The 22,494-nt window shown below is 69.4% G+C and overlaps 6 protein-coding genes across 6 annotated transcripts in view; 4 read left to right on the forward strand and 2 right to left on the reverse strand.

The window, feature by feature from the left end:
• CHLNCDRAFT_52200 (hypothetical protein) overlaps nucleotides 1–3,062 on the forward strand; it is a gene marked incomplete at both ends in the record, with an annotated part of 5,289 nt that extends 2,227 nt beyond the window's left edge. The window contains 8 exons of the mRNA XM_005847957.1: nucleotides 74–109; nucleotides 302–441; nucleotides 719–812; nucleotides 974–1,148; nucleotides 1,365–1,497; nucleotides 1,779–1,952; nucleotides 2,171–2,675; nucleotides 2,830–3,062. Of these exons, the coding sequence (XP_005848019.1) occupies nucleotides 74–109; nucleotides 302–441; nucleotides 719–812; nucleotides 974–1,148; nucleotides 1,365–1,497; nucleotides 1,779–1,952; nucleotides 2,171–2,675; nucleotides 2,830–3,062 (1,490 nt within the window). The remainder of the gene's footprint in view (nucleotides 1–73; nucleotides 110–301; nucleotides 442–718; nucleotides 813–973; nucleotides 1,149–1,364; nucleotides 1,498–1,778; nucleotides 1,953–2,170; nucleotides 2,676–2,829) is intronic.
• Nucleotides 3,063–3,481: 419 nt separating this feature from the next.
• CHLNCDRAFT_22994 (hypothetical protein) lies at nucleotides 3,482–6,670 on the reverse strand (the record flags this gene model as incomplete). Its single annotated transcript, XM_005848128.1, has 9 exons — nucleotides 3,482–3,739; nucleotides 3,967–4,091; nucleotides 4,302–4,441; nucleotides 4,842–4,924; nucleotides 5,145–5,219; nucleotides 5,274–5,454; nucleotides 5,649–5,752; nucleotides 5,995–6,237; nucleotides 6,497–6,670. The coding sequence occupies 9 exons, from the start codon at nucleotides 6,668–6,670 to the stop codon at nucleotides 3,482–3,484; spliced, it is 1,383 nt and encodes a 460-aa protein (XP_005848190.1).
• A 1,181-nt stretch (nucleotides 6,671–7,851) lies between these two features.
• On the forward strand, nucleotides 7,852–11,662 carry CHLNCDRAFT_57799 (hypothetical protein). The gene is made up of 9 exons (XM_005847958.1): nucleotides 7,852–7,941; nucleotides 8,036–8,110; nucleotides 8,283–8,405; nucleotides 8,784–8,937; nucleotides 9,530–9,747; nucleotides 9,977–10,056; nucleotides 10,417–10,511; nucleotides 10,865–10,921; nucleotides 11,223–11,662. The coding sequence occupies exons 1-9, from the start codon at nucleotides 7,884–7,886 to the stop codon at nucleotides 11,335–11,337; spliced, it is 975 nt and encodes a 324-aa protein (XP_005848020.1). The 5' UTR covers nucleotides 7,852–7,883; the 3' UTR covers nucleotides 11,338–11,662.
• Nucleotides 11,663–16,407: 4,745 nt separating this feature from the next.
• CHLNCDRAFT_52203 (hypothetical protein) lies at nucleotides 16,408–18,292 on the forward strand (the record flags this gene model as incomplete). The annotated part of the gene is made up of 6 exons (XM_005847959.1): nucleotides 16,408–16,411; nucleotides 16,590–16,645; nucleotides 16,923–17,002; nucleotides 17,289–17,376; nucleotides 18,009–18,077; nucleotides 18,218–18,292. 6 exons carry the CDS (start codon nucleotides 16,408–16,410, stop codon nucleotides 18,290–18,292), a joined length of 372 nt encoding a protein of 123 aa, XP_005848021.1.
• A 577-nt stretch (nucleotides 18,293–18,869) lies between these two features.
• On the reverse strand, nucleotides 18,870–19,636 carry CHLNCDRAFT_145612 (hypothetical protein; the record flags this gene model as incomplete). Its single annotated transcript, XM_005848129.1, has 3 exons — nucleotides 18,870–18,950; nucleotides 19,207–19,390; nucleotides 19,485–19,636. The coding sequence occupies 3 exons, from the start codon at nucleotides 19,634–19,636 to the stop codon at nucleotides 18,870–18,872; spliced, it is 417 nt and encodes a 138-aa protein (XP_005848191.1).
• Nucleotides 19,637–21,396: 1,760 nt separating this feature from the next.
• Nucleotides 21,397–22,494, forward strand: part of CHLNCDRAFT_10674 (hypothetical protein) — a gene marked incomplete at both ends in the record, with an annotated part of 2,175 nt that continues 1,077 nt past the window's right edge. Inside the window, 4 exons of the mRNA XM_005847960.1 lie at nucleotides 21,397–21,475; nucleotides 21,700–21,809; nucleotides 22,030–22,163; nucleotides 22,384–22,479. Of these exons, the coding sequence (XP_005848022.1) occupies nucleotides 21,397–21,475; nucleotides 21,700–21,809; nucleotides 22,030–22,163; nucleotides 22,384–22,479 (419 nt within the window). The remainder of the gene's footprint in view (nucleotides 21,476–21,699; nucleotides 21,810–22,029; nucleotides 22,164–22,383; nucleotides 22,480–22,494) is intronic.

Genomic DNA, 22,494 nt, shown 5'->3' on the forward strand with positions numbered 1-22,494 from the left:
CTGCCGATGGCGGCGCATCCGATGGGGAGTCCCCAGCCTGTGCGTGCACGTGCTGTCCTGCCCTGTCGTGCAGACTTCAGTCTCGTCACGATGGCCACCATTGGGTATGGTGAGCGGCGGTCAGGCAGCGGCCAGCCTTGGTGCCGCTGGGGCCGTCAATCGGCTGCCCTCCTGGGTACCCGCAGCCCCGAGTACTGCCAGTAGTGTACCACACAGGTCTTGCAACCTCCCTGTAGCAGCACATGGACAGCTGGCACTGGCTGGCCGCTTACGCACATGTGCCTGTGTGCCTGCACTCCAGGCGACATCGTGCCCAGGAACCCGCTTGAGTGGGTGGTGGACTGCGTGGTGGTGGCCCTGGGGGTGCTCATGTTTGGCCTGGCGCTGGGCAGCCTGGCGGAGCTGGTGGCCAACAGCAGCAAGGAGGCGCGGCAGGCGCAGGTGGGGGGCCCGGGCCTGCTGTGCTGTGCTGTGCTGTGCTGGGCTGTGCTGTGCTGTGCTGTGCTGTGCTGTGCTGCGATCGTGCCCCGCCAGCTCCCCCGGTGCTCGGCCCACCAACTCCTAACCCTGCCAGCTAAACCACCCCCTGCGGGTAGAGGAGCACCCTTCGGATCATCAGCCTGCGCCTTACCTGCGAAGTCACGCAGCCTGCCATCACCGCCCTGCCCAGTGCTGCCCGCTTTCCCCACTGCCTGCCTGGCTGTACCGTGTACCGCAGGTGTACCGCGAGAAAATGGAGGGGGTCAACGCCTGGCTGCACGCCTCTAGCATCCCGCGCCCGCTGAAGCACAAGATCCGAGCCTTCTACTCGGGTGAGCACGGCCGCCTTGCTGCCATTCCTGCGTCGCCAGCTGCGCGCCTGTGCCCTGCGCCTTGCGGCGCCGTCGACGGCTGTGCCGTGCAGCGCCTGCCCTCCCTGCTGGGGCTGCGGCTGGGGCATTCAATCCCTCCGCCGCGCGACGTGCCACCGCAGCCTGCCGTGATGCCCGCTCGCCTTCCCGCCTGCTGTTGTTGGCATATGTAGACGTGTGGCTGCGCCACGCTGCCGCCCGCACCAGCGTGGTGGAGCAGTTCCGAGAGCTGCCCCACGCACTGCGCCAGGAGGTGGCCTGGGAGCAGAACCGGCGCCTGCTGGAGCGCCTGCCGCTGTTCAGGCGCGCAAGGGCAGCCGCCGGTGGCCGCACGCCTCCCCACCTGCCAGGGCCCCAGGCAGCGCCGCTGCAACTGACGGGCCATCCCGGCACAGGCCACAGAAGCGCTGCTCTGCGCTGCATGGCATGCACCGCTGCCCAGGCTGCCCGCGCCACCCGCCGCTGCCGTGACGGTGCGCCCTGCCAGCCCTGCCGGCCCTGCCAGCCCTGCAGGGAGCTGGACGCCACCCAGCGCTGCGCCCTGGCGGGCACCCTGCTCCCAGTGGACCTCACCCCGGGCCAGGAGCTGTGCCTGCACGGCGACCCAGCAGACCGCTTCTGGCTGCTGCACGAGGGGGAGGTGCAGGTGGGCTAGCCGGCTAGCTGGCAGCGGCCGCCGCACGCCACCATGTCGTAGGAAGGCAGCAGGCATGCACCGCTGTGGCGTGCTGGCTTGCTGCCAGGCGGCCGGCCATCCCTCCACAAACTGCGTGCCCTTTCGCCGCCGCTCGCTCTCTCCCTTGATCCCTCCCTCACCCCCCCCCCCCCCACACACACACACACACACACTCTCACACCCCAAACACACAGCCACTATCTCTCTCACACACACCAACACAGCCTGCCCAACCACCCCTTCCGCCGCAGGTGTTTGATGAGTGCGACATCGTGGCCGGCCTGGCGGCGCCTGCGGTGCTGGGGGTGGAGGCCCTGCTGCAGCACGTGGACCCCTCCTGCGCGGCACGACCCTACGGCTACAGGCGAGCGCCGGCCCGGCTGGGGCGCCGCCCGGGCGGGGGCTGGGACCTGGGGGCGCCTCCTGTGCGTATCATGCCCAAAACAGCAGCGGCTTGCTGTTGTCTGAGTAGCTGTTGAGTAGCTGTAGCAGCGGCGCAGGCGGGTTGGCAGCACCAGGGCAGCTGCCAGGCTGCTTAGGGGCCCATCGATCAAGACCAGGTGCAACCGTGCCTCTGCCACCCTTCCCTGCTTTTCCGCCGCTGCTGCCGTGCAGGACCGCCGGGCCCTGCACTGTGTGGGAGGCGCAGCTGGAGGACTTGATGCCATACCTGCTGGAGAATGTGGGGGTGTTGGACGCCCTGTGCAGCCGCGCCCAGGAGCAGCTCGAGGCGCAGCGCGAGGCGGCTGGCTGGCTGGGGCGGCCCGCGGCGGTGGCCGTGCCGGTGCGGGGCGCAGCCGACGGCGGCAGCGGCGGCGGAGGAGGCGACTCACTCCCCGGCGAGGGGCTGAGGCAGGAGGAGCAATGGCAGGGCCAGGAGCAGGCACCGCCCCCGGCCTGCCTGCACGGGTCTGGCCACCGCCGCTCCCGGGCTCCTGGTATGGACGCCTCGACTTGGTCGGTCTCTACTGATGCCATCACCCCAGAGCAGAGCGCTGGCTCAGAGCAGCATCCCCCGCTGCACGCATGGCGTGCTGCTGGCGCCGGCGACGCCGAGCGTGCCGCGCCGGCAGGGGCCGCGCCAGCAGCGGAGGAGGCAGCCTTGCCAGCTGCCCGTGGCACCGATGCCGAGGCGGCGGCCACGAGAGGTGGGAGAAGGGAGGTGTGGGGCTGTAGCGCAGAACTGGCAGGTTGTTACCCTCTGCTGGCCCCTCAGCTGCCCGGCTGGCACATTGCCAGCTCAGCTGGCGCCAAGCCACTCCCATCACTGCATCCTAGCACCGCCCCCATGCCCCTGCGCAGGCGAGATGTTCCAGCTGCGGCAGGAGGTCATCACCCGGCTGGATGGGCTAGGGGAGCAGATGCGCCGCGCCGTGGCCGCTGCCAGCCTGGCGCAGTCGGTCGCAACGCTGAGCGCTGGCCGGCCGCATAGTGGCGGCGGTAGTGGTGGCGGAGGCAGGGCCATGGTCGGGAGGACTGAGTCGTCACGCCTGCGGCGGCGCCAGTGGAGCTACGGCCACCTGAGCACGCAGTGAGGGAGGCTTGGAGCCGTGGCGGCACGCCCCGAAACGCCGGGCGGCGCATGGTCGAGCGCTGAGCACAGCTGCGCAAGACCGTCAGCGCCCTGAATCACTCGAGTCTCTACGCTGTGTACCAGTCTAATGGATCAAATTCTTATTGCGTTTGTAGGGGTCGTATCTTGGTTCCCCAGTGTGTGCCCGCCACGCCTGCGTGCCTTGGCGGCAGTATTCATTTACACAGCAGGCAGGAGCGATGATGGAATGCGTATCGTAGCAGTATGTTGAATGATTGAATGAATGAAATGATCATCTGAGAGGCTGAAGAATAGCTGAAGGCAATTATACATGGGCATGGCGACTGCCTGCGGAGGCGGCAACGACTCGTTGCTCGGAGCACCCGCCAGCGTGGCGCGGCACAGGTGGTAAAGCGTCGCTCACGACTCCTTGCGCTCCTCCGGCCCGCCCTCGCCGCCCTCCGGCCGCTCCCTGTCCACCTCCTCCGGCAGCAGGCGCAGCAGGGGCAGCGGCAGCAGGCTGCTCAGCGTGCACAGCGTGACCAGCAGCGCCAGGCGGTCGAAGTTGTCGCCCGTCACGCCCAGCCACGCGGTCAGCCCGGAGCCCAGCGCGTTGCCCACAAACATGCCCGAGTTGAGGATAGACATGAGGGTGGCAAACAGGGTGGCCTCCACGCCCTGCGGCCGAGAGAGGGCCCAGCGGGCAGGTGTGGTCGGTGGGGAGGCGGCACAGGGGCAGAGAACTCGGCAGAGGGTCAAGAGTGGTCAGGGGAACCGGGGGGGGAGGGGAGCGGGCAACGCAGAGCTGGTGATAAGTTGCGGGGGCGGGGCGTGCCCCGCGCAGCCGTCGCCGGCAGCATCACGCAGGCCGCTGCGGCTCCGGCAGCCCCAGCAGCAGCGCCTACCTCGGGGCAGATGCGTGCGGCCAGCACCAGCAGCGGCATGAAGGCCACCTGTCCCAGCACCGTCAGCAGCGCAGTGTCGGCCAGCGCAAACAGCTCGTCGCTGAGGCCCAGCGTGCGGTTGAAGCCTGCGGGCCGGGTCCAGCCGTTGGGGCAGCGGCGGCGGCGGCGGGTGGAGCAGCGACGGCAGCAGCGCCTGCCCCCAAACCACAGCACGCGCTTAGCGCTAGCCACAGCCCTTCGCAGGCAACCGAGAGCCCCGTGTCCTGCCCATGAACCCACCACACAAAAGCATATGTATGTATACACACCAGACCACCAGCCACCCAGCAGCCCACCTGTGACCAGCATGAGCTGCGTCAGGCCCAGCGCCACGCCCGCCAACGACGTCCACAGCAGGATCTTGCGCAGCGGCGTCTTCTTGAGCAGGAAGTTGTACACGCCCACGCCCGCCAGGGACGCCAGCGCACCCACCAGCCTGCGCGCCGGCAAGAGGGCGTGCCGTGTCGTGCAGGGTGCTGGGTGTGCCACACAGGGGGGTGCGAGGAAGCAGCCCTCAGCGTAAGAAGCAACCTGCCCCGATGCTTTCCTCCCGCGGATGCTCGCTTCGCAGGCAGCTCCTGGCGCGCGGCCCCGCCACCAGGGTGGCGCCAGGCAGGCGGGCACAGGGGCAAGACGGCGCCAGCAGAGCAGCAGGCGGCAGAGCAGCAGCAGACGCTGCAGCGGCACCCCCAGGCTCATGCAGGCGGGAGCACAAGGAACCGGCACCAGCAGGGGCAGCGGAAGCCTCGGTGGCAGGCGCCCGGCGGCAGGTGCCTGGCACCCTTCCGCCAGGCCAAGCCCCACACAGGAGCAGACGCCCGGCGCCTGGCGCCCACCTGATCTCTCCCAGCACGTCTGGAGTGAAGCCCAGCTTGTTTGTCTCAAAGAAGAGCATGGCTGTGTCGGCGGTGGGGGTGGCCTGCAGCGGCTTGCAGGTTTGGGTGGGCAGGCCTGATGTGGAGCGCCGCAAAGCAAGCCCCGCCAGCACGCCCAGCAGCCTGCCCATGCGGCGCAGACGGGTGGCTCGCCTGCCAGCCAGGCCCTGCACCAGATCCCTCAACACACACAACCAGCCAGCCAGCCAGCCAGCCAGCCAGCCGGGCAGGCCACCCCACGGCGTCCTGCCAGCCCCCACCCACCTGCCAGACAAACACAAAGATGGCGGGGAGGAAGATGCTGGGCTGCCTGCCGATGCCCCACAGCAGTGCCGCCTGCTGCCAGAATGCCACCGCCACCCCCGGGTGCGGCCTCGAGGCCAGCCCGCCGACGGGGCTGGGGCTGCGGGAGCCCGGCGCCGAGGAGCCCGCGCCGGCGCCGGCGCCCGCCATCACGCCCGGCGCCCTGACCCGCTCCTCTGGTATGGCCAGCGCGGCTCCCGTGACCAGCAGCGGGAAGGCGGCGGTCAGCAGGAAGACTATGCGGGGGCCGTAGTCGCCCACCAGAGAGCCGCTGCAAGGGCGGGGCAGGGGCGGGGCGGGGAAGGTAGGTGGGAGAGCGGCGTGAGGGTGCTTCTTGGTCGGTCGCCAACGGGGTGGCAGGAGGTGCCTGCGGGGCAGCCCTCCCAGAGGGGTGCGCACGCGCGCGCACACACACAGACACACACACCACCACCACCACCACCACCACAAGAACAACACAACCACACTGCCCCGCAGCGGGGCAGCCAAGCTCGCCTGAAGTAGGCGCTGGCGATGCCACCGGCTGAGGCCGAGGCCCAGCACAGGCTCTGCAGCGAGCCTGCCGTGCTCTGCAGGCGCAGCAGGCGCGGAGTACGCATGGCTGGGTGCCGCAGCCACCTCGAGGGCGGGGGTGGGACCCAGCCTGCCCACGGGCTGCCACACAAAACCTGGCAGACGCGCGCACAGCCACCGCATGCTTCCCACGGCCAAGCATGCGAGCCAAGGAGAGAAGGGCCCCGCAGCAGCGCACGCCTGGAACACAAAACCTGGCACGTCCCCCCACCCTCCAGCACACACGCCCCAGGCGCACCATGGTGCTTCCGGGCCGCCGCACGAGCTGCACCACCACCGAGTCCGCCACCACGTCTGCGCAGGCTGTGGAGGCGGAGCCCAGCACCAGCAGGAGCACCACCGCGTGGGCGCTGTCGGCGCACAGGCCCATGCCGGTCCAGGCAGCGGCGCCCAGCAGGCCGCAGATGGCCAGGTAGGAGCGGCGGCGGTACCCAAACAGGGGTACCGCGTCGGACAGGAAGCCGTACACGGGCTTGATCATCTGGCGGGCGATCGAGGGAGGGGAGGGGCAGCGGGTGGGTGGGTGGGATGCCGGCAGAGCGCATGCAGCGGTGGTGACGGTCAATGGCGGGGAGAGCAGCAGGCGCGGGCACGTAGCGGAACAGCAAGCCAGTCGGACGTCCTGCCTTTGCAGCCGACGCCGGGCGGCAAGCCCGCTCCTGCCCGGCCCGGCACCGAGGCCCAGGCGCACAGTCTCTGTTTCTTGCATTGGTACTAATAGAAAACAATTGTGTACTCACCCAGGGCGCATAGCCCGAGGAGGTGACGAGTGCCACAGTGGCGGGGGCCAGCCCCAAGTTGTCCTTTAGGAAAGTGAAGACGGCGAGGCGGGACAGGCCCAGCAGGCCTTGCACCAGATAGACTGCGGCCGGGGTGGGGGGTGGCAGAGGAGGGGAGGGGACACAATCCGTCATGGCCTGCCGTGGCGGGGCGGAGCTCCGGCAACCGCCGGCAGCCGGGTGCGGCAGGAGGCATGGGTTGCCGCTGCCGCACAGCGGTAGTTGCCAGGAGTTGGGTGCCCTTGTTCATACCAAAGGCATCCTAGCCAGCTTGGCCACAATCACATGCGCCCGACCAAGCAAAGACTCACCCAGCGCAATGGCAACGAGCTCCGGCTGCACAGGGCCGGGCTCCAGCGGCCACCACTGCTGCCGCCGCTGCCGCTGCTGACCCACCGCCTCGTAGCCCATCTGATTGTCTTGCAGCCCGCTGCCCTCCAGCCCTCGCTCATCCACCACTGGGAGCGGCTGCTGCTGCTCTCCGCTGCGCTTGCCTTCCACTGGCCGGCTGGACGTCAGGCCTAGCGGCAGCTCCACTTGATCCCTCTGACCCGTGCTGCGCATGCAGCCGCGCAGGCCCGGTCTTCTGCGCGCCGTGCGAGAAAGTGGGAGGCGAGTGTACCCTGTCCGCGCTGCTGGCGCCCAGGATTGGCTCATGAAAACGCTCGCATTCAAAATGCGGATCCAGAATGTGATCAGGGGGACGGGAGGAGGATGTTGTGTCATGGGCGGGCGCCAAGCTGGCGGTGACGGAGCGGCGAGAGGGCTGCAGGCGGCAATGGTGCTTCGGGCAGGCCTTCTGGCAACCATGCTAAACTAGGACGTCACGGGTGAATGCGGCACAACAACCGGCCGAATTCCTGCACAGAGAAACCCACGTCATATTCGCTGGTGGCGGCGGCAGCGGTGAACAGATGCGGGCCCATGCGAAGCCTGGGGGGGCCGAACAGACGAGCTGACACCAGGAATGAGCCGCAGGTGTCACAGTAACAGCATGGTGAACAGTGGACCGGGGTAGAATATTGGCGGGCGGCTGCGTGCCCGCCTGTGGCGCCACTTTTTGGCGGGAGGGCCCCCCTTGCCCACCGATCGGCTGCCATGGCCTGTGCAGGATGTGGCCTGGGCCGTACACCCTAATGCGCCGCAATTCAGCCCTGGGGAATCGTATGGGCTTCAAGGCCAGGCTGTTCTCAGCATTCTCAGCAGGGCCAGGAGGCGGATCTCATCACCACAGCCCGCGCACCCCAGATCCTCCATTAGCTGCTGCATCATAAGCGGCCTGGACCTTTGGGAGTGCGCCTGGGGCCTGTGATCGGCGTCTGCCCAACTCAAACCTCCGCGTGCCAGTATGCTCCGCGTGGTTCTGGCCCTGGCGCTCGGCGCCCTGGCCGTGGCGGCTCAGAGCAGTGAGTGGGGATTGACTGCTGGGGCCATGAGTGGCCAGCCCCCCTAACAACAGTGGCGGCCGCGTGAACAGCAACCGCTCCCGCTGCCCTGCAGCCCCGTGCCAGACGTACGTCGTCCAGGCCCAAGACACGATTGGGTCCATCGCAGCCAGCTTCAACATCCTGCAGTGTGCGTTGGGCGGCGGCGGGTGGTGATCGCCGCGCAGATGCCGCTGCCGCTTCCGGGCCCCGGCCGCGCCAGCAGGCATATGGCCCGGCCCGCCCTCCCCGCGCCCCGGCTGCCTCCCCAACCGCTCCCTGGCCTCCATGGCTCCGCTCCCCGGCCTCCTGCATCCCTGCAGCCGACCTGGAGTCTGCTCAGCTGGAGTGCAACAGTGGCTACACCCCCGGCGGCTTCCTGCAGCTGGCGCAGACGCTCTGCCTGCCGCCCTACTACCCCGCCTGCGCCAACGTCAAGACCGCGGGTGCGCCGCAGCTGCCGTTGTGGGCAATTGAGGCTGCTGGCAGCGCATGCATGCATGCACGTATGCATGAGTGCATGTGTGTGCACACTCATCGGCAGGCTGTCCACGCCTGCTGCCGCGCCTCCACCCGCGTCCGCGCCGCACCCGCAAGCAACCGCCACCTCCCTCCTCCACACGCACATCCCGCTCCTCCCGCACCGCGCCCAACCCTTCTCCCAGCCGTGCCCCGACCCACCGTCACCCACCTGCTCCCTTGCCTCGCTCACCGGTTTAGTTTTTGTAGGGATAGGTCGCCTCACTCCCATTCCCTGCACCCCTCCCCTCACTCGCATTCCTTTCCCTGCACCCCTCCCCTCACTCCCCCACCCCACCACGCAGGCGACAACGAGGCGTGCAAGTACTACACGGTGCAGGCGGGCGACACGCTGTCCACCATCGCCGCCGCCCTCAACCTGCCGCAGCTGGAGGTGGAGGCGGCCAACCCGGAGGCCACCTCGCTGCAGGTCAACGACTTTGTGCGGCTGCCGGGCTGGTGAGCGCTCCCGGGGTGGGAGTGTGGGTGGGGGGTGGGTGGGGGGAAGGGGTTTGACTGTAGGGAGGCGCAACGCCTTTGTGCTGCTGCCGGCCTGGTGAGCGCCCCCTGGGAGTGTGGGGTGTGTGTGCGCGTGTCTTGTGTGGGGGGTCGGGAAGGCTTGACTGTAGGGAGGCGCAACGCCTTTGCGCTGGTGCGGGCGGGTGAGCCGCATGCGTGCATGCATGCGTGTGTTGGGGTGGGGCCGGGCCGCTGCATGGCAGGCCCGTGCATGGCAGGCGCGCGCGGCTTGGGAGGAGGGCAGGTGGGAGGGGAGTGGGGGTGTGCTGGGTGCATGAGCTCGCCGGCGGGCCGGGAGTCGGGAGCGTGCGCAGTGGCAGGCGCGGAGTCGGCTGGGGACACCCGGCGCGGCATGGGGAGGGCCCTGGCTGCTCGGCGGCCGCCCACCTCCTCCACGGCCTAGCGGGACCTTTCTGGAGCGTGGTCTGTGGTGTGACGCACACCCCGCCTGGCCCCCTCCTCCACCTCCTCGTGCACCTCCCTAACACCCTCGCACACACACACACACATACTCCCACCCACCCATCCACAGGTCTGACGTGTGCGCCGCGCCCGGCGACAACACCCAGTGCCGCGTGTATGTGGCCGCCGAGGGCGACTCCCTGGCCTCCATTGCCATCGCCTTCTCCGTTGACGTGGCGGAGCTGCAGGAGGCAAACCCCAGCCTGCCCACCATCGGCGACAACAACGCCGTGCTGCAGCCGGGGCAGCGCATCAACATCCCGCCCTTCACCGCCGCCTGCGGCGACGGTGAGCGGCGGGCTGGCTGGCTGGCTGGGCGCTGCCGGCGCTGCCCAGCCGGTGCTGTCGCGGCCCGGTCTGGGCGTCCCGCTGCCGGTGCCCGGCCCGTGCCTGCTGCTCGTGGCATGCACGGCGGATCCACGCCCGGCTGCACCTGCGGCGCCGCTTCGCCTCCCCACCCCATCCACCTGCCCACCCGCCGCGCCCTCCGCCTCCCGTCGCTCCGCGCCCCCTGCAGGCGTGGTGGTGTCCAAGCCCACCAACTGCTTTGGGTACCAGGTGGAGGCGGGGGATGCGCTGTACGACATCGCAACCATGGTGGGTGGCCCGGGGTGGGCGGGTGGGGGGGGGGGGGGGGGGTCTGGGTGGCTGCGTGTGGCGGGAATGCGCGTGTGGCGTGGCTGCGTGTGGTGGCTGCGTGTGGTGGGATGTGTGGGGTGGGCTGCGCGGTGGGTGGGTTGCATGCAGACTGTGCCGCAGCGCTGCCCGGCATGCACGCCTGGGCTGCTCCAGCACAGCGCGGCCCCGGTCGTGACCGCACCCTCCCGCTCCGCTCGCCGCACGTCCCCCCGCTTGCCCTCCCGCACGTTCTCCGGGCTGTGGGCATCCGCCCCCCACCCCTGCCCGCCAGAACTGCCACCCCTGCCTGCTGCCCGCCCCCCTGCCGCCTTCCCGCAGTTCCAGACCACCACCACGCTGCTGGTGGAGGCCAACCCGGAGCTGGCGGCGGGCGGCGTGCTGGCGCCCGGCTCCGTCATCAAGCTGCCGCCCTAGTGCGTTTTTCCGATGTTGTTGCCGCTCGCGTGCTGCTGGCGTGCTGCTGGCGTGCTGCTGCTGCTGCTGGCTGCTGCTGGCTGCTGCTGGCTGCTGCTGGCTTGCTGGTGGTGTGCTGCTGCCTCGCTGCTGCCTTGCTGCTGGCTGCTGCGGCGCTGCTGCTGCTACCTGCTGCTGCCTGCCGCCGATGGGCGCGCCCTCTGTGGCGTGCTGCTGCTGCCATCCGGCAGCTGCTGGGTGTCGTGGCTGCGTGATGCCGCGGCCGCCTGCCTCCCGTCCTGCTTCCCGGCGGTGGTTTGCAAGCGGCCAGTCACGCTCGCCGCTCTTCTCCTCCCCACCTTCCCTGGTGCAGCGACGAGGCCACCTGCGTGGGCGGCATCTCCCTCAAGCCCCGCCCCGCCTCTTACAGGTCAGCCTGCCTGCCTGCCAGCCTGCCCCTGCCTGCTTCCCTGCCCCGCCTGCCTGCCCGCCTGTGCCCGCCGGCCTGGCCCTGGCCCTGCCGCCGCCGCAGCAGCCACCGACCCTGGCCCCGCCTGCAGCCCACCACCTGCGTGCTCGATTCGTCTGCTGCTGTCAGGGGCAGGCCACGCCGTGCCATGCCATGCTGCTCTCTTGCCGCCGCCGCGTGGCTGGCGCCAGCCGCCCGCCGGCTCGCATGCCACGTGCTCATTGCCCCTTGCCGGCGCCACACGCCGCTCCTGCCTCTGCAGCCCCTCTCTGGTGATTGCCGGGGACGACGATGCGGCGCCGACCGGCGCGCCCGCCCCCGCGGGCGCCGGCGCCCCCGCCCCCAGCCCCGCCTTCAGCCGCCGCCGCCTGATCTGAGCAGCGCGTGCCAGCAGCCCGGCACGCCCTCTGCAGCGCAGTAGTGCAGCGGAGCGGGCCCCGCCCCTCGATTCCTTCCCGTCTTTCTTCTCTTCCTACGACCGCCGCCACCAACCCACTCGCCGCCATGCTGCCACATGCATGGCCCGCAGGCGCCCCGTTGCCACCCTGCATGCCAAGCCCGCCCTCCCGCCCGCCCCTGCCAGTGTTTGTCCATGAGTAGACTCGTCCATTCCTTTCATGTCCGTCGCATGTGCCCTGCATGGATTCGCTTCACTGAGTTCTGCATTGCATTCTTTTAGCCGCGGCCCTGGCTGTACCAGCCGCGGCCGCCCCCCTCCACCTGGCGGCGCCAAGCGCCCGCCCTGCACTTGCTTCGGCGGGGGGATCCTTACTAGGCAGCACCCAGCGGAAAGAAAGAACCCAACCCTCCACCACTCAACCCTCTTGCGTGCCTCTCCCGTCCCTCTCTTTGCCACCCCTTCGCACCGGCTCGGCCGGACAGCTGCCTCCCAGGCCTGTAAAGCTCCCTGCTGCGCAACGGTGCCGCACTTGCACTGGGCACAGGACACAGAATGGAGGAGAAGGTAGGAGGGATCAGGCGGCAAAGGCGATGCCACAGGCAGGATACACTGTATACATCGGCAGTCGGGTGCATCGGGCAAGGCAATACAATGGGGATGACCATTTGCAGGGCACTCTCCCAGAATCAAAGGAAAAAAATGGAATGCACGGGGCGGGTGGGCGGTGCCAGGGCGGTACACATGGGGCCGGTACACAGGCAGGCCGCCAGGGACAGTGCAGGAAAAAATGGCGTGGGGGGCAGCTCGGCACGTTGATGGCACAGAAAGACGGGGGCGAACGGCGGTGCTGCATGCAGGGCAGAGGGCGGCAGCGGGCGGCGCCGCACAGACCCGGAACAGCCGCGGACAGACGGGCAGGCATCGGAGGCAGGGCGGAACAGGGAGATAGCATTGGTGGGGACGGCAGGAGGGCGGGTGCAGGCAGCGGGTCAGGCAACAGGCAGCATGCATCGCGGGCGATGAATGAAATGGGGTTGGGTGGCACTGCAGCACGCAGGCTGGGCGGGGCCGGACAGGAGAGGAAGCGCCAGGGGTCAAACCGATGAATGAATAAATGAAATGGGACTGAACGCAGGCGGGGCCCGCTTGGGCGGGCTCGCTTAGGAGGTGGTGCAGAGGCGCATGATATGCAATCGCCCCGCAGCACGCGGCAGCAGCAGCGCAGACCCAGGCTGCGCAGGGCGCCGTCAGGGCTACCAGGGGGCCATGCAACCAGTGAAAGGTCAGGGCTGCCAGCAAGCTTGCTGTCTTCACTGGAAGGAGTCGAAGAGGTACTTGATGTAGAAGGCCACCAGGTGGCGGGTGGGCAGGCCGTGCAGCCAGGAGACCCAGGCGGCGCTGCTGTACAGCACCTGCGGGCAGTACAGCGGGCGGTAAGGTGGGCGAGGCCAGGTGGCTGGGCTGTGGGCTGCGGGTCGCGGCCTAGCAGCCGCAGCGCCAGCCGACTCGGGGAGCCAGGCATAGACAACGCGGGCTGGCCGCCAGGGAGCGCGGCGGCAGCAGCCGCGCCCACCACGCCTGCGCACCTGCTCCTGGTGTGTCTCAAACAGGCGGTCCACGCTGGCCGCCAGCGCGGTCTCCTCGTCGGCGCGCCGCCGCTGCTGCTGCGCGAGGCTGAGCCCCGCGCGGCCGGCGCCGCCGCCGCCGCACTGGCGCAGCAGCCAGAAGGAGAAGGGCGAGAGGCGGGGCGCCACCTGCTGCAGCTGCTTGGTCAGGCGGCGGGCGTGGTGGGGGCCGTAGGGGAACAGCATCATGCGCAGCAGCACGGCCTTGACGAGGCCGCCCAGGTCACACACCCCCGGGCCGCGGTACGCCGCGTGGCGCAGCCCCAGGTAGCTCATGCGGCACTCCACGGGCAGCAGCGCGGACAGCAGCAGCACCAGCTGGGGGCGCATGCTGCAGGGAGGGCGGGCGGGCCCGGGGGGTGGTAGCGGAGGGTCAGGGGCTCGGCGGGTCCACGCCGCGGCGGCACACAGGCATCTCCCAGGCAGCTGCCCTGGCCCCGACTGCCGGTGCGGCTCTCCCCGCGTGCCCAGTTGCAGCGCAGGCCCCGCCCACATGGAGCATACCCACACACGCCGTCACGCACCAGATGCCGGCAGACGCCGCCAGCGAGTCCCAGACGTTGCCGGGCTGCTCGGCCCAGGAGGCGGGGTGGCAGGCGGCGCGCAGCACCTGGCCCAGCGTCACCAGCCCGGCGTACAGGGCGTGGTGCGAGGCCTCCCCCTCGCGCAGCGGGCTGCTCAGCTCCGGGTGCACTGCGGGGCAGCGGGCAGGCGCGTGCCGGCCATCAGACGACGGGGAGGGCTGCGGGCTGCGGGGTGTTGGCATCCCAAAGGGCTGCTGCCGTTGCCGCCGCCCCTGCCCCTGCCGCTGCCAAGCAAACTGGGGCCACGGCCCCGCCAGTATGCCACACACACAGCCACGCCACGCCATGCCACCACCCCCCATCCCAGCGACAACTCCCGCCACCCGCCAGGCTGCCAGCCAGCGGGCGCGTGTGCTCACCTGCGTTCATGGGCACCCCCAGCTGCTGCAGGCGCGCCTCTGCATCCAGCGCCAGCCCCCGCACCTGCGCCTCGCACAGCTCAAACGCGCCGCGCATGCCGCGCAGCGTGCCTGCGGCCGAGCACAGGCGCCGCCGCGCGCGCTCCTGCGCCACGCCGCGGATTGCGGGAGAGCCGGTGCAGCCCATCAGGGCCCGCAGGTCTTTTAGGGACACCAGGCCGGTGCGGTACACCAGCTCGATGAGAGGGTCAGAGGTGAGCACGGAGAGGCCGAGGGCGGTGGCGCCGGCAGCGGCGCCGCCACTACCACGCGCGCCGCAGCGGCTGCGCGTGCTGCGGCCGTAACCGCCGCCCGGCGCTGCCCAGTCATACACCTCTTGGTGCATCGTGCACTTGTCGAGGGGTGGCTGGCGTTTGGGCCTGCAGGGCATGGGAGGGGAGGCGCAGGTGGGCAGGCAGGCGCGGCACACGAGGGCCCCAGCCAGGGGCGCCGGCGGGCGCAAGGCGCTGGCGGGTGTTCACAACTGCGAAGTCAAAGCGGCTGGTTGGCCGGCCAGTTGATGCTGTTGGGCCTCTGCATTGTTGCCGGTGCCTGAACGGGCTGCCCGCTGCAGCACAGGCGCTGGGAGGCGGGGGTGCAGGCTGGCCCTCCCGCAATGCCCTGCCCGCACGCTGTGCCTCTCCTGACCTGCAGGCTCCACCGAGTGGCTCCCTGGATCAGTGCAGGATCTCAGCACGCTTCAGCGGGTTGCTGGAGCACGCTTCAGCGGAATTGCGGTCCCTCCAGAGGGTGTGGTCAGAGCCCTTGCACCGCCTGCTGACTGGTAGACCAGTGGGAGGTGCGCCAGGAAGGCGGAAGGACGGCGGCTTAGCCGCAGGGCTGGGGGGCACGACCAGCATGGGGGCCCTTTCCACCCCTGATTACTGCGCGAGTTGGTCGCGGGAGCTCTGGCCCCTCTCGCCCGGCGCGATCGCTTCCCCTCCACGCGAAACCCCCGAAGAACGCGGAAAATTTTCCTCGTCGGCATGTCACAATTTCTTTTTAGGCAGGCGAGGGCCGTGCCGCCCCGCCGCGCCCCCCGCCCGCCCCTGGGTCCTCGTGGTGGAGGGAACCGCTGATCTGGGGGCGCGGGCAGGGCCGGCGGGGCCCCAGCGCGCGGTTCCAGTTTTGGCATGTCACGTTTTCTTTTAGGTAGGGCGGCGCGCCTGCCGCCCCGCCGCGGACGCCGCCGCGCTGCATGTACTCCTTGGAGCGGGAACGGTTGATTCGGCACACAAATGGGGCGTGCGAGGAGGGCCCATGCAAGGCGCCTGCCGCCGCCGGCGCGCCGCCATTTTGGCGCATGGCCGAGGTGGCCGGCGCGCGGGGCGGCCGCCCTGGTGCCCTGCGTGCAGCAGCCTGCTGCCTGCTGGGGCGGCGAATGTGGAGGGATGCACGGGCGACCACCAGTTTGCATCCCTCCACATTAGCCGCCGCCGCCGCCGCCGAGGTGGCCGCCTGGATGTCTGCCTGCTTTCCTGCCCCCGCCGGCTGTCGCTGCGATGTGGCTCCCCCAAAGAACCGTGATTCGCCAGGTGAAGGGTGGCACGCCAGCTTTTCCAGCCGCAGTCGGCACAGCCTGGCCACGAGTGCGACGGTGTGCTGCCAATCGGGTTGCGGAGGTCAATTGCTCAAATGCCAGCAAGTTGCAGGCCACCATGCACCTTTTCTGATCATACTGAACACTAATGCCATACTGCCCAAACTGGCCGGGCCAAGAGCGCGTCGAGGCGCTGGCCTGGCTGGGCACCGGCAGCGGCGAGACGCGCGTTTACAGCTGCCAGCGTGCCACCAGCAGGGGCTGTGTGTGACCCTGGTCAAACAGCTGTAGGGCATCGATGGCGGCACCTACCCAGCCAGCCAACCACGCCAAGGAGCGGTGTCAGCGCATCCTTGCGGAGCTGCCGCCTGCGGAGGTGCGCCCGACCAGCTTCCCACCCTGGCTGCAACTGCATGTGTTGGAGCGGGATGCCGCAGCTGGAATGGTGATGGAGGGCCATCCAGTACGCAAAGTGCGAATTGAACACATCCCCGCAAGCAAGCAAGCTGCTGAACGAAAGCGGGGATGTGGTGTGGCCGGGCGTCAGTGTGCGGCGGCAGGGCGGCGGCGGCGGGGAAGTGGGGTGGGAGGGCAGCGGAAGCTATAGCCAATGTGCCACTCAGGCAGCCATCAACGCCTCGTAATGAGAGCCATCAAACGCTGGGAAGGCCAAGCACACGCTCTACTGGTCACCCCCCATCGGCTGGTTGCAAGCGCAGCCATGTTGATTGGGAGCTGTGATCAGCATGGAGCGTGAACGCAATGGAAAGGGGCTGTACAAATGCGGCAGCACGCCTCCCCGCCCACTCGCCCCAGTCAGGTCGACCCCGGTTGGCGAGTGTGAAGCCGCGCCTCCCGCCTCCCCAGGCCTCTTTGCAGCTCGGAGGAGCACTCTCCACGATGGGTGAGCACGCTGGCCGCGGCGTGGGCGTCATGGGGGCCATGCCACACTGGCAGCCGGACGTGGGAAAGGGCGGGGAGACCCCTGGCCGGTTGCGGGAGCGGTGCACCATCCATGGACGCGCGGGGGGCGTCCCATCTGGCCGCTCACCTGCATGAGTGCCCCCCACTGCCGCCTGCAGCGAAAGTTAAGGCCCACGAGCTGCGCAGCAAGGGCAAGGCGGAGCTGGAGCAGCAGGTGCAGGCGGGCGGAGGGCAGCCGGGCCAGCCGGCGGTGGGGATGGGCGGCAGGCCGACGTGGCGGCAGTCGGCGGCCTCTGTTCGTGTTCCACACCACGCAGCTTGGCAGCACAACTCAACTGGGCACCTTTGCTGACAGCTTCAGCCAGGAATATGGCAAGGAAACGCCCAGGGAATGCTGGCCTGGGCTGGCCATTTGCGTGGCACCGCTCCCGCGCGCCGCTTCCCCACCGCGTCGTTCCCTGCCCTCCTCTCCCTGCCTGCCCGCCCTGCAGCTCAAGGACCTGAAGAATGAGCTGGGAGGCCTGCGCGTGGCCAAGGTCACCGGCGGCGCCCCCAACAAGCTCTCCAAGATGTGAGGCCCCACCACCCGCGCCGCTGAGCTGGCATGCTCGTGGCGGAGGCGGCAGCCTGCACAGGAGCAGCCGGCGGCAGCATTTGTATGGAGCAGCCGGGCAGCTGAGGACTGCAGCAGCTGGCGCAGCAGGACAGGCCGCAGCAACGACGACGACAGCTGCGGTGTGCCAGCTCCGGCAACGCTGCTTCAAGGAGCACATGTCGGGCCGCGGGGTGTGTTCCCAGCTGCATGCCGCACATGGGCTGACCGCCGCCCGCCCCTGCCCGTGCCTGCCTACCTGCAGCAAGGTTGTGCGCAAGAGCATTGCTCGCGTGCTGACCGTGATCAGCCAGAAGCAGCGGGAGGCTCTGAAGGAGGCATACGCCGGCAAGGTGCGGGCCGCAGTCGCCTCCTCGCTGACTGCATGCTGCCTCCTGCTGCTGCCAGGTGCTGCCGATGCCGCAGCGGCCTCGGCTGCTGCGCCCATGCTGCTGCTATGGCTGCATGGGCAGCAGCGGATGGGCAGCCCGTGCGGCGGCAGCGTGGTGGCATACTGGGGCAGCAGCTGTGGTGTGGTGTGTCGATGCCGGCGCCGGGCAGCTAAACGCAGCTGCCAGCTTGTGGTGTCAGCGGTCACCTGCGCCGCATGGCAAGTGTGTTGCGGATAGCAGCGGCGCAGCAAGCAGGCTCAGCTGCAGGCGACATGGCGGAGGGATGGTGGGCAGGCTGTGTAATGGCAGTGGCATCTGGAGGCGATGTGTGAGGCATGTGGGGGCGATGTGTACGTCGCATGGTGCACCACAGTCAGCACTGGGCCCATCACAGGCTGGCAGCTTGGGTTACAGGGGATCCAGCAGCGCTGGGCACGCACGAGCTTGGCCAGCAGGCTTGGGCAGGCCCAAGAGCTGCCTCTCGCCACAGCCCGCCGTCTCTGCTCTCCCCGCCGCTCGTTGCCGCCCAGCCGCACCCTGTGTGCACACGATCTCACCCTGCTGTGCTGCCTTGCACCCTAACTGTACCGCAGAAGTACGTGCCGCTGGACCTGCGCGTGCGCAAGACCCGCGCCATCCGCCGCCGCCTCACCAAGGCCCAGGTCAGCCCAAGCGGCTGCGGCGCCCCGCCCTGGGGCTCACAGCTGCTTGTTTGTTTGTTTTGCACCTCGTCTGTTTGACCCGACGACCCAGCATGCCCCCCCTCTTGTGCTCAACTTGCGCCACATGCTTCTTTGTGCAGGCCAACGCGACCACTGAGAAGGCAGCTAAGAAGGCCCGCGCCTTCCCGCAGCGCAAGTTTGCGGTGAAGGCATGAGCGGGCGGGCGCGCGGGCGCCGCCGGTGCGCCTGGCTGGCTTGCCAGCGCGGCAGCTCCAGGCCCCCGGCGCCGCCCCGCACTCCTTTCTACCTCTGTAGGCAGCAGCCCCGGCCACGAACATGTATGTAACATGACGCTTCGCAGTGAGCCGCCAAATCGAGAGGGGCAGGGCAGTAGCATGGGGCAGGAGGCAGCAGCATGGGGCAGCATGGGGCAGGGAGGGAGTGTGAGATGCACGACCTGAGAGGCACCGCAGCATGCAGGCTGGGTGCCAGGCCATGGGGTTGGGGGTGGAAGGGTGGTGTTACATGGAGAGAAGCACGGCATGTTGAGAGCATCTGAAGGGGATCTGAAAGCAGCAGAGGAGGACATGAGGCAGCTGGAGTGGAGCGGTGCGGCAGGGAGCGACAGGGAGCAGGGAAGTGGGGACAACGAAATTGCAGAGGCAGGCGCAGAGGAGCGGCGAAATTGCAGAGCGGGCCTCCTCGGCCGCGGCCGCAGCGCGCGTCGAACGCGCAGCAGGCTTGCAGGCCGGCATGGGCGGGCTGGCGGGGCGGCCCTGGGAGCGCCTCTCCTCAGCCGCTCATCTCCTCTGGAGTCTTTGTAACCATAGCGTCCACAGCGTGCACCGTCTCCTGCAGCTCCTCCCAGATCGCCTGCAGGCGGCGGCAGAGAGGCGCAGATCGATGCATCGTGGGCGCAGGCCGAACCGTGTGGGGGAGGGGCTTCGTTGGCTGAGCCTCAGGCGCGCAGCCAGCACATGCTTCCAAGCCTGCGGGCCTCCGAGCCCAACAGCCGCCCTGAGCATCCGGCGCTGCCCTTCCAGTTTAACGTAAGACACACCCAGAATACAGGTATGTAGCACAGGTATATAGGCCAGGCTTAGGCCAGGCTTGCCAGCGCGGCACCCACCTTGTACACCATGCGCTGCCGGTTGACCGCGCTCTTCCCCTCAAACTCCTTGCTGACCACCACGATCTCCACGTGCCGCCCGTCGCCCTGCATGTCCTCCACCTGCACCAGCTCAGCCGACAGGGCCGCCTGTATCTTGCCGCGCATCTGGTCCATGAGCGCGCTGCCGATGTTGTTGTCCATGCTGCACGGCAGGGCGAGAGTTGGATTCATTGGTGGCAAGAAAAGGTGGCCATAAGATCGCGCAAGTTGTGATCTAAAGTGGTGTGCCAGTCTACCTGCTGGCCCGCGCGATAAGCAGCTGGCTGGGGCGGGCCGCCACGAGCGGCGCCGCCGCCAGCGGCCGTGCCACCCAGGCCCGGCTGCCTGCTGCCGCCCGGCTTGCCGAGGCCATCGCGGTGATGATGCGCCCGCTGAACAGCTGCGCCATGCTGCTGGGGGGGCGGTAGCGTGTGTGTGAGGGTCGGGGAGGGTCGGGCAGCGGGCTGTCGGTGAGTGCGCACCGGGGGGAGGACTTGCAGGACAAAAATTGCATGTTTTCCTCTTCTTCTGTGAGCGTCGGCGATCGCCTGTTGTACAGTCTGCAGTACTCGAATCCCCTCACCTCTGTGCTGCCCCTGCGCGCATTGGACGGATTCAAATCGGCTGGCAGCATCTGTGTACAATTGTGGGGCCGTCTGCAGCGCCCTCTGCGGCTCCTCCCGACAGGTCCTGTCAGCGGTTTCGTCAGGGCAGCCCCCTACGTCTCGCGACGGTGGAAGAGTCTCTTTGCCAGCCGCAGGGTGCTGTGCCACGCCTTGGCAGCGCAGGCGCGGCCAGCGGTTTCGTTGCGGATGATGGACATAGCAGACGAGAGTGGGTGGCCGCAGCCTGCCTGCACGGCTGCTGCTTGCCGCCTCGAGTGGAGGGGCACGCGTCCCGAATTGGCCCCGCCCAGCCGGCGCAGCCTACTGGCTTGCGTCAGCTGGACCCGCCCCGCTCTCCACTTCCGCCTCCCACCCACCGCAAACTCCCTGCGCAGGCCTGGTGGCGGCCTACAGCCAGCTGGAGCGCGCCCGCTCCCTGGCCGCCGACGGCGACTTTGGCGCGGGCCGCAAGGCGTATGCGCGCGTGGAAGCCCAGCTGCGGCGGGTGGCCGAGAGCGTGGCCGACGGCGAGCTGCGCCAGAGCTGGGCGTGCTTCATGGCCGCGCTGCGCGAGGAGCAGGAGCTGACGGCGGCGTGGGAGCAGGAGTGCGCGGAGCTGGCTGCATGGGCGGAGGAGCAGGTGCAGTGCGGAGGCGGCAGCCGCAGCCCGCGGAGCACCCAGCTGTCAGCTGTCAGCTGCCTGCGAGCAGCCAACCGGGTGGTACCTCATGGTACCACCCCCGCCTGCCATCGACTGATGATGAATGCCCCGACCCGTCATCCCCCTCTGCAGGACGTGCTGCACACCCCCACCAAGCGTGCCGCCAGCAGCACCAGCAGCGGCGGCCGGGCTGGCTCGCCCTCCCAGCCGCCCAGAGCCGCCGCCTTCAGCGTCGACCCGCGCAGCTTTGCGGTGGAGGAGCTGGCGCCACGGCAGCGCGGCGCGCCACCTGGCACCAGCCGGGCCCAGGGCGCCGACCCCGACGTGTGGCAGCCGCCCGAGGCGCCGCCCGAGGCGCCGGAGCGGTTGAGGCGGCGCCGGGAGGAGGCCTTTGAGCGGCAGCGCCGGGACAGCCTCACCCCCGGTACCTCGTCAGGTGGGTGCTTGCATCCTAGAGGTTGCTGAGGCAGAAGCGCGGAGGCTGGGGCCCGCCTGCCGCCGCCCCCTGCTGCAGCGCGTTGTAGCACAGGCTCCTCGGCTGCCTGACCGGCTCGCGCCTCCGCGCCGCCGCCGCCCCGCTGGCACGCAGCCGCCAAGCGCAGTCTCTCTGGCGTCAAGCCGCGGGTCGACACGGGGGCCAAGCGTGTGGCGGGCGCGGGCGGGGAGCACCGGCAGGGGCCCATGGAGGCACTACTGGAGCGGTACAGCGGGCCCGACCGGGTGAGGGGGCGCCCGGAGGGCTCTGCGGCCGGTGGCGGTGGGCAGGGAGCGGCGACAGGGGGGCAGCTGAGCCAGGTGGCAGCCCCAGGTGGCCAGGTGCCGTGGCGTGGTGTGGCGTGGCGTGGCGTTCCCACTGACCGCCGCCGTGCTGTGCCGCCCTGCGCCTCTGTGTGGCGGTACCGCCAGGACCTGGTACAGCAGCTGGGGCGGGACATCCTGGAGCAGGTGCCGACTGTGGGCTGGGACGACATCGCGGGCCTGGGTGAGGCAGGGGGGGTGTTTGTTACTGATAAGTGCGGAGGCTATGGTTGGGCCATCATCGGCAGCGGAGCTCGGAGAGGGCGAGGCGGGCGGCAGCGCTGCCGCCGCTCGCCCGGCCCGGCTCGAGCGGCCGCTGCTGGCCCCCTGCCCTGCCTGCTGCCCCTGCCGAGCCTGCTGTGCCCGCTGCGATTGGCGCTCAGCCCGCCGTGCCTGCCGTGCCTGCAGAGGAGGCCAAGGAGGTGCTGCGGGAAAGCGTGGCGCTGCCCCTGATGGTGCAAGAGCTCTTCTCCCAGATCCCCATCCTGCAGCCCATCAAGGCGCGCGCACCGCACGCAGTCTGGCTGATGGGGCTTCAGCTGCGGCTGCCGCCAACTGCAGCATCCTTGCTCTGCAATCCACACCCTCAAAACGTTTGCCCTTCGACGGCCACTGCCCGGCAGCGGCAGGGCTGGTGACTGGGTGGCAGCTGCCTCCTCCAGCCCCAACCCCGCCCCTGCCGCCAACCGTATCACCCAGCCTCTGCCGCCGTCGCTGGGCGCCCCACCCTCTCCGCAGGGCCTGCTGCTGTTTGGCCCCCCCGGCACCGGCAAGACGATGCTGGCCAAGGCGGTGGCCACGGCTGGGAGCAGCGGCGAGTGCCGCACCCACTTCATCAACGTCTCCTCCTCCACCCTGGCCTCCAAGTACAGGTGGGCTGGGTGCCACTGTGTGTGGTTGCTGGCAGCGGTAGCGTTGATTTGGCAGGGGTGCCGGTGTTGGATTCGGCGGTATCGTTCACAGGTGTGTGTGTGTGTGTCAGTGTGTGTGTGTGTGTGCTGTGTATTGACCAGCAGCTGCCACGGGCAGCGCCCCTCTCCGCCGCCGCCGCCAGCAAGCATGACACAACGGTAGCATCGTGCGCCGCCGCAGGGGCGAGTCGGAGAAGCTGGTGCGCTTCCTGTTTGAGATTGCGCGGGCGCACCAGCCCTGCGTGGTCTTCATCGACGAGATTGACGCGCTGGGGGGGTGGGTGGGGTGACA

This window comes from Chlorella variabilis (genome assembly GCF_000147415.1).
Source record: "Chlorella variabilis unplaced genomic scaffold CHLNCscaffold_9, whole genome shotgun sequence".
NCBI classification, from domain to species: domain Eukaryota; kingdom Viridiplantae; phylum Chlorophyta; class Trebouxiophyceae; order Chlorellales; family Chlorellaceae; genus Chlorella; species Chlorella variabilis.

What these genes read in the sequence shown, in the direction of transcription:
- CHLNCDRAFT_57799 (XM_005847958.1), top strand. Translation starts at nt 7,884, where the DNA reads ATGCTCCGCGTGGTTCTGGCCCTGGCGCTCGGCGCCCTGGCCGTGGCG. An exon ending in GGCCGTGGCGGCTCAGAGCA is followed by an intron (nt 7,942 to 8,035) that starts GTGAGTGGGGAT and finishes GCTGCCCTGCAG; the next exon opens with CCCCGTGCCAGACGTACGTC. An exon ending in CGCCAACGTCAAGACCGCGG is followed by an intron (nt 8,406 to 8,783) that starts GTGCGCCGCAGC and finishes CCCACCACGCAG; the next exon opens with GCGACAACGAGGCGTGCAAG.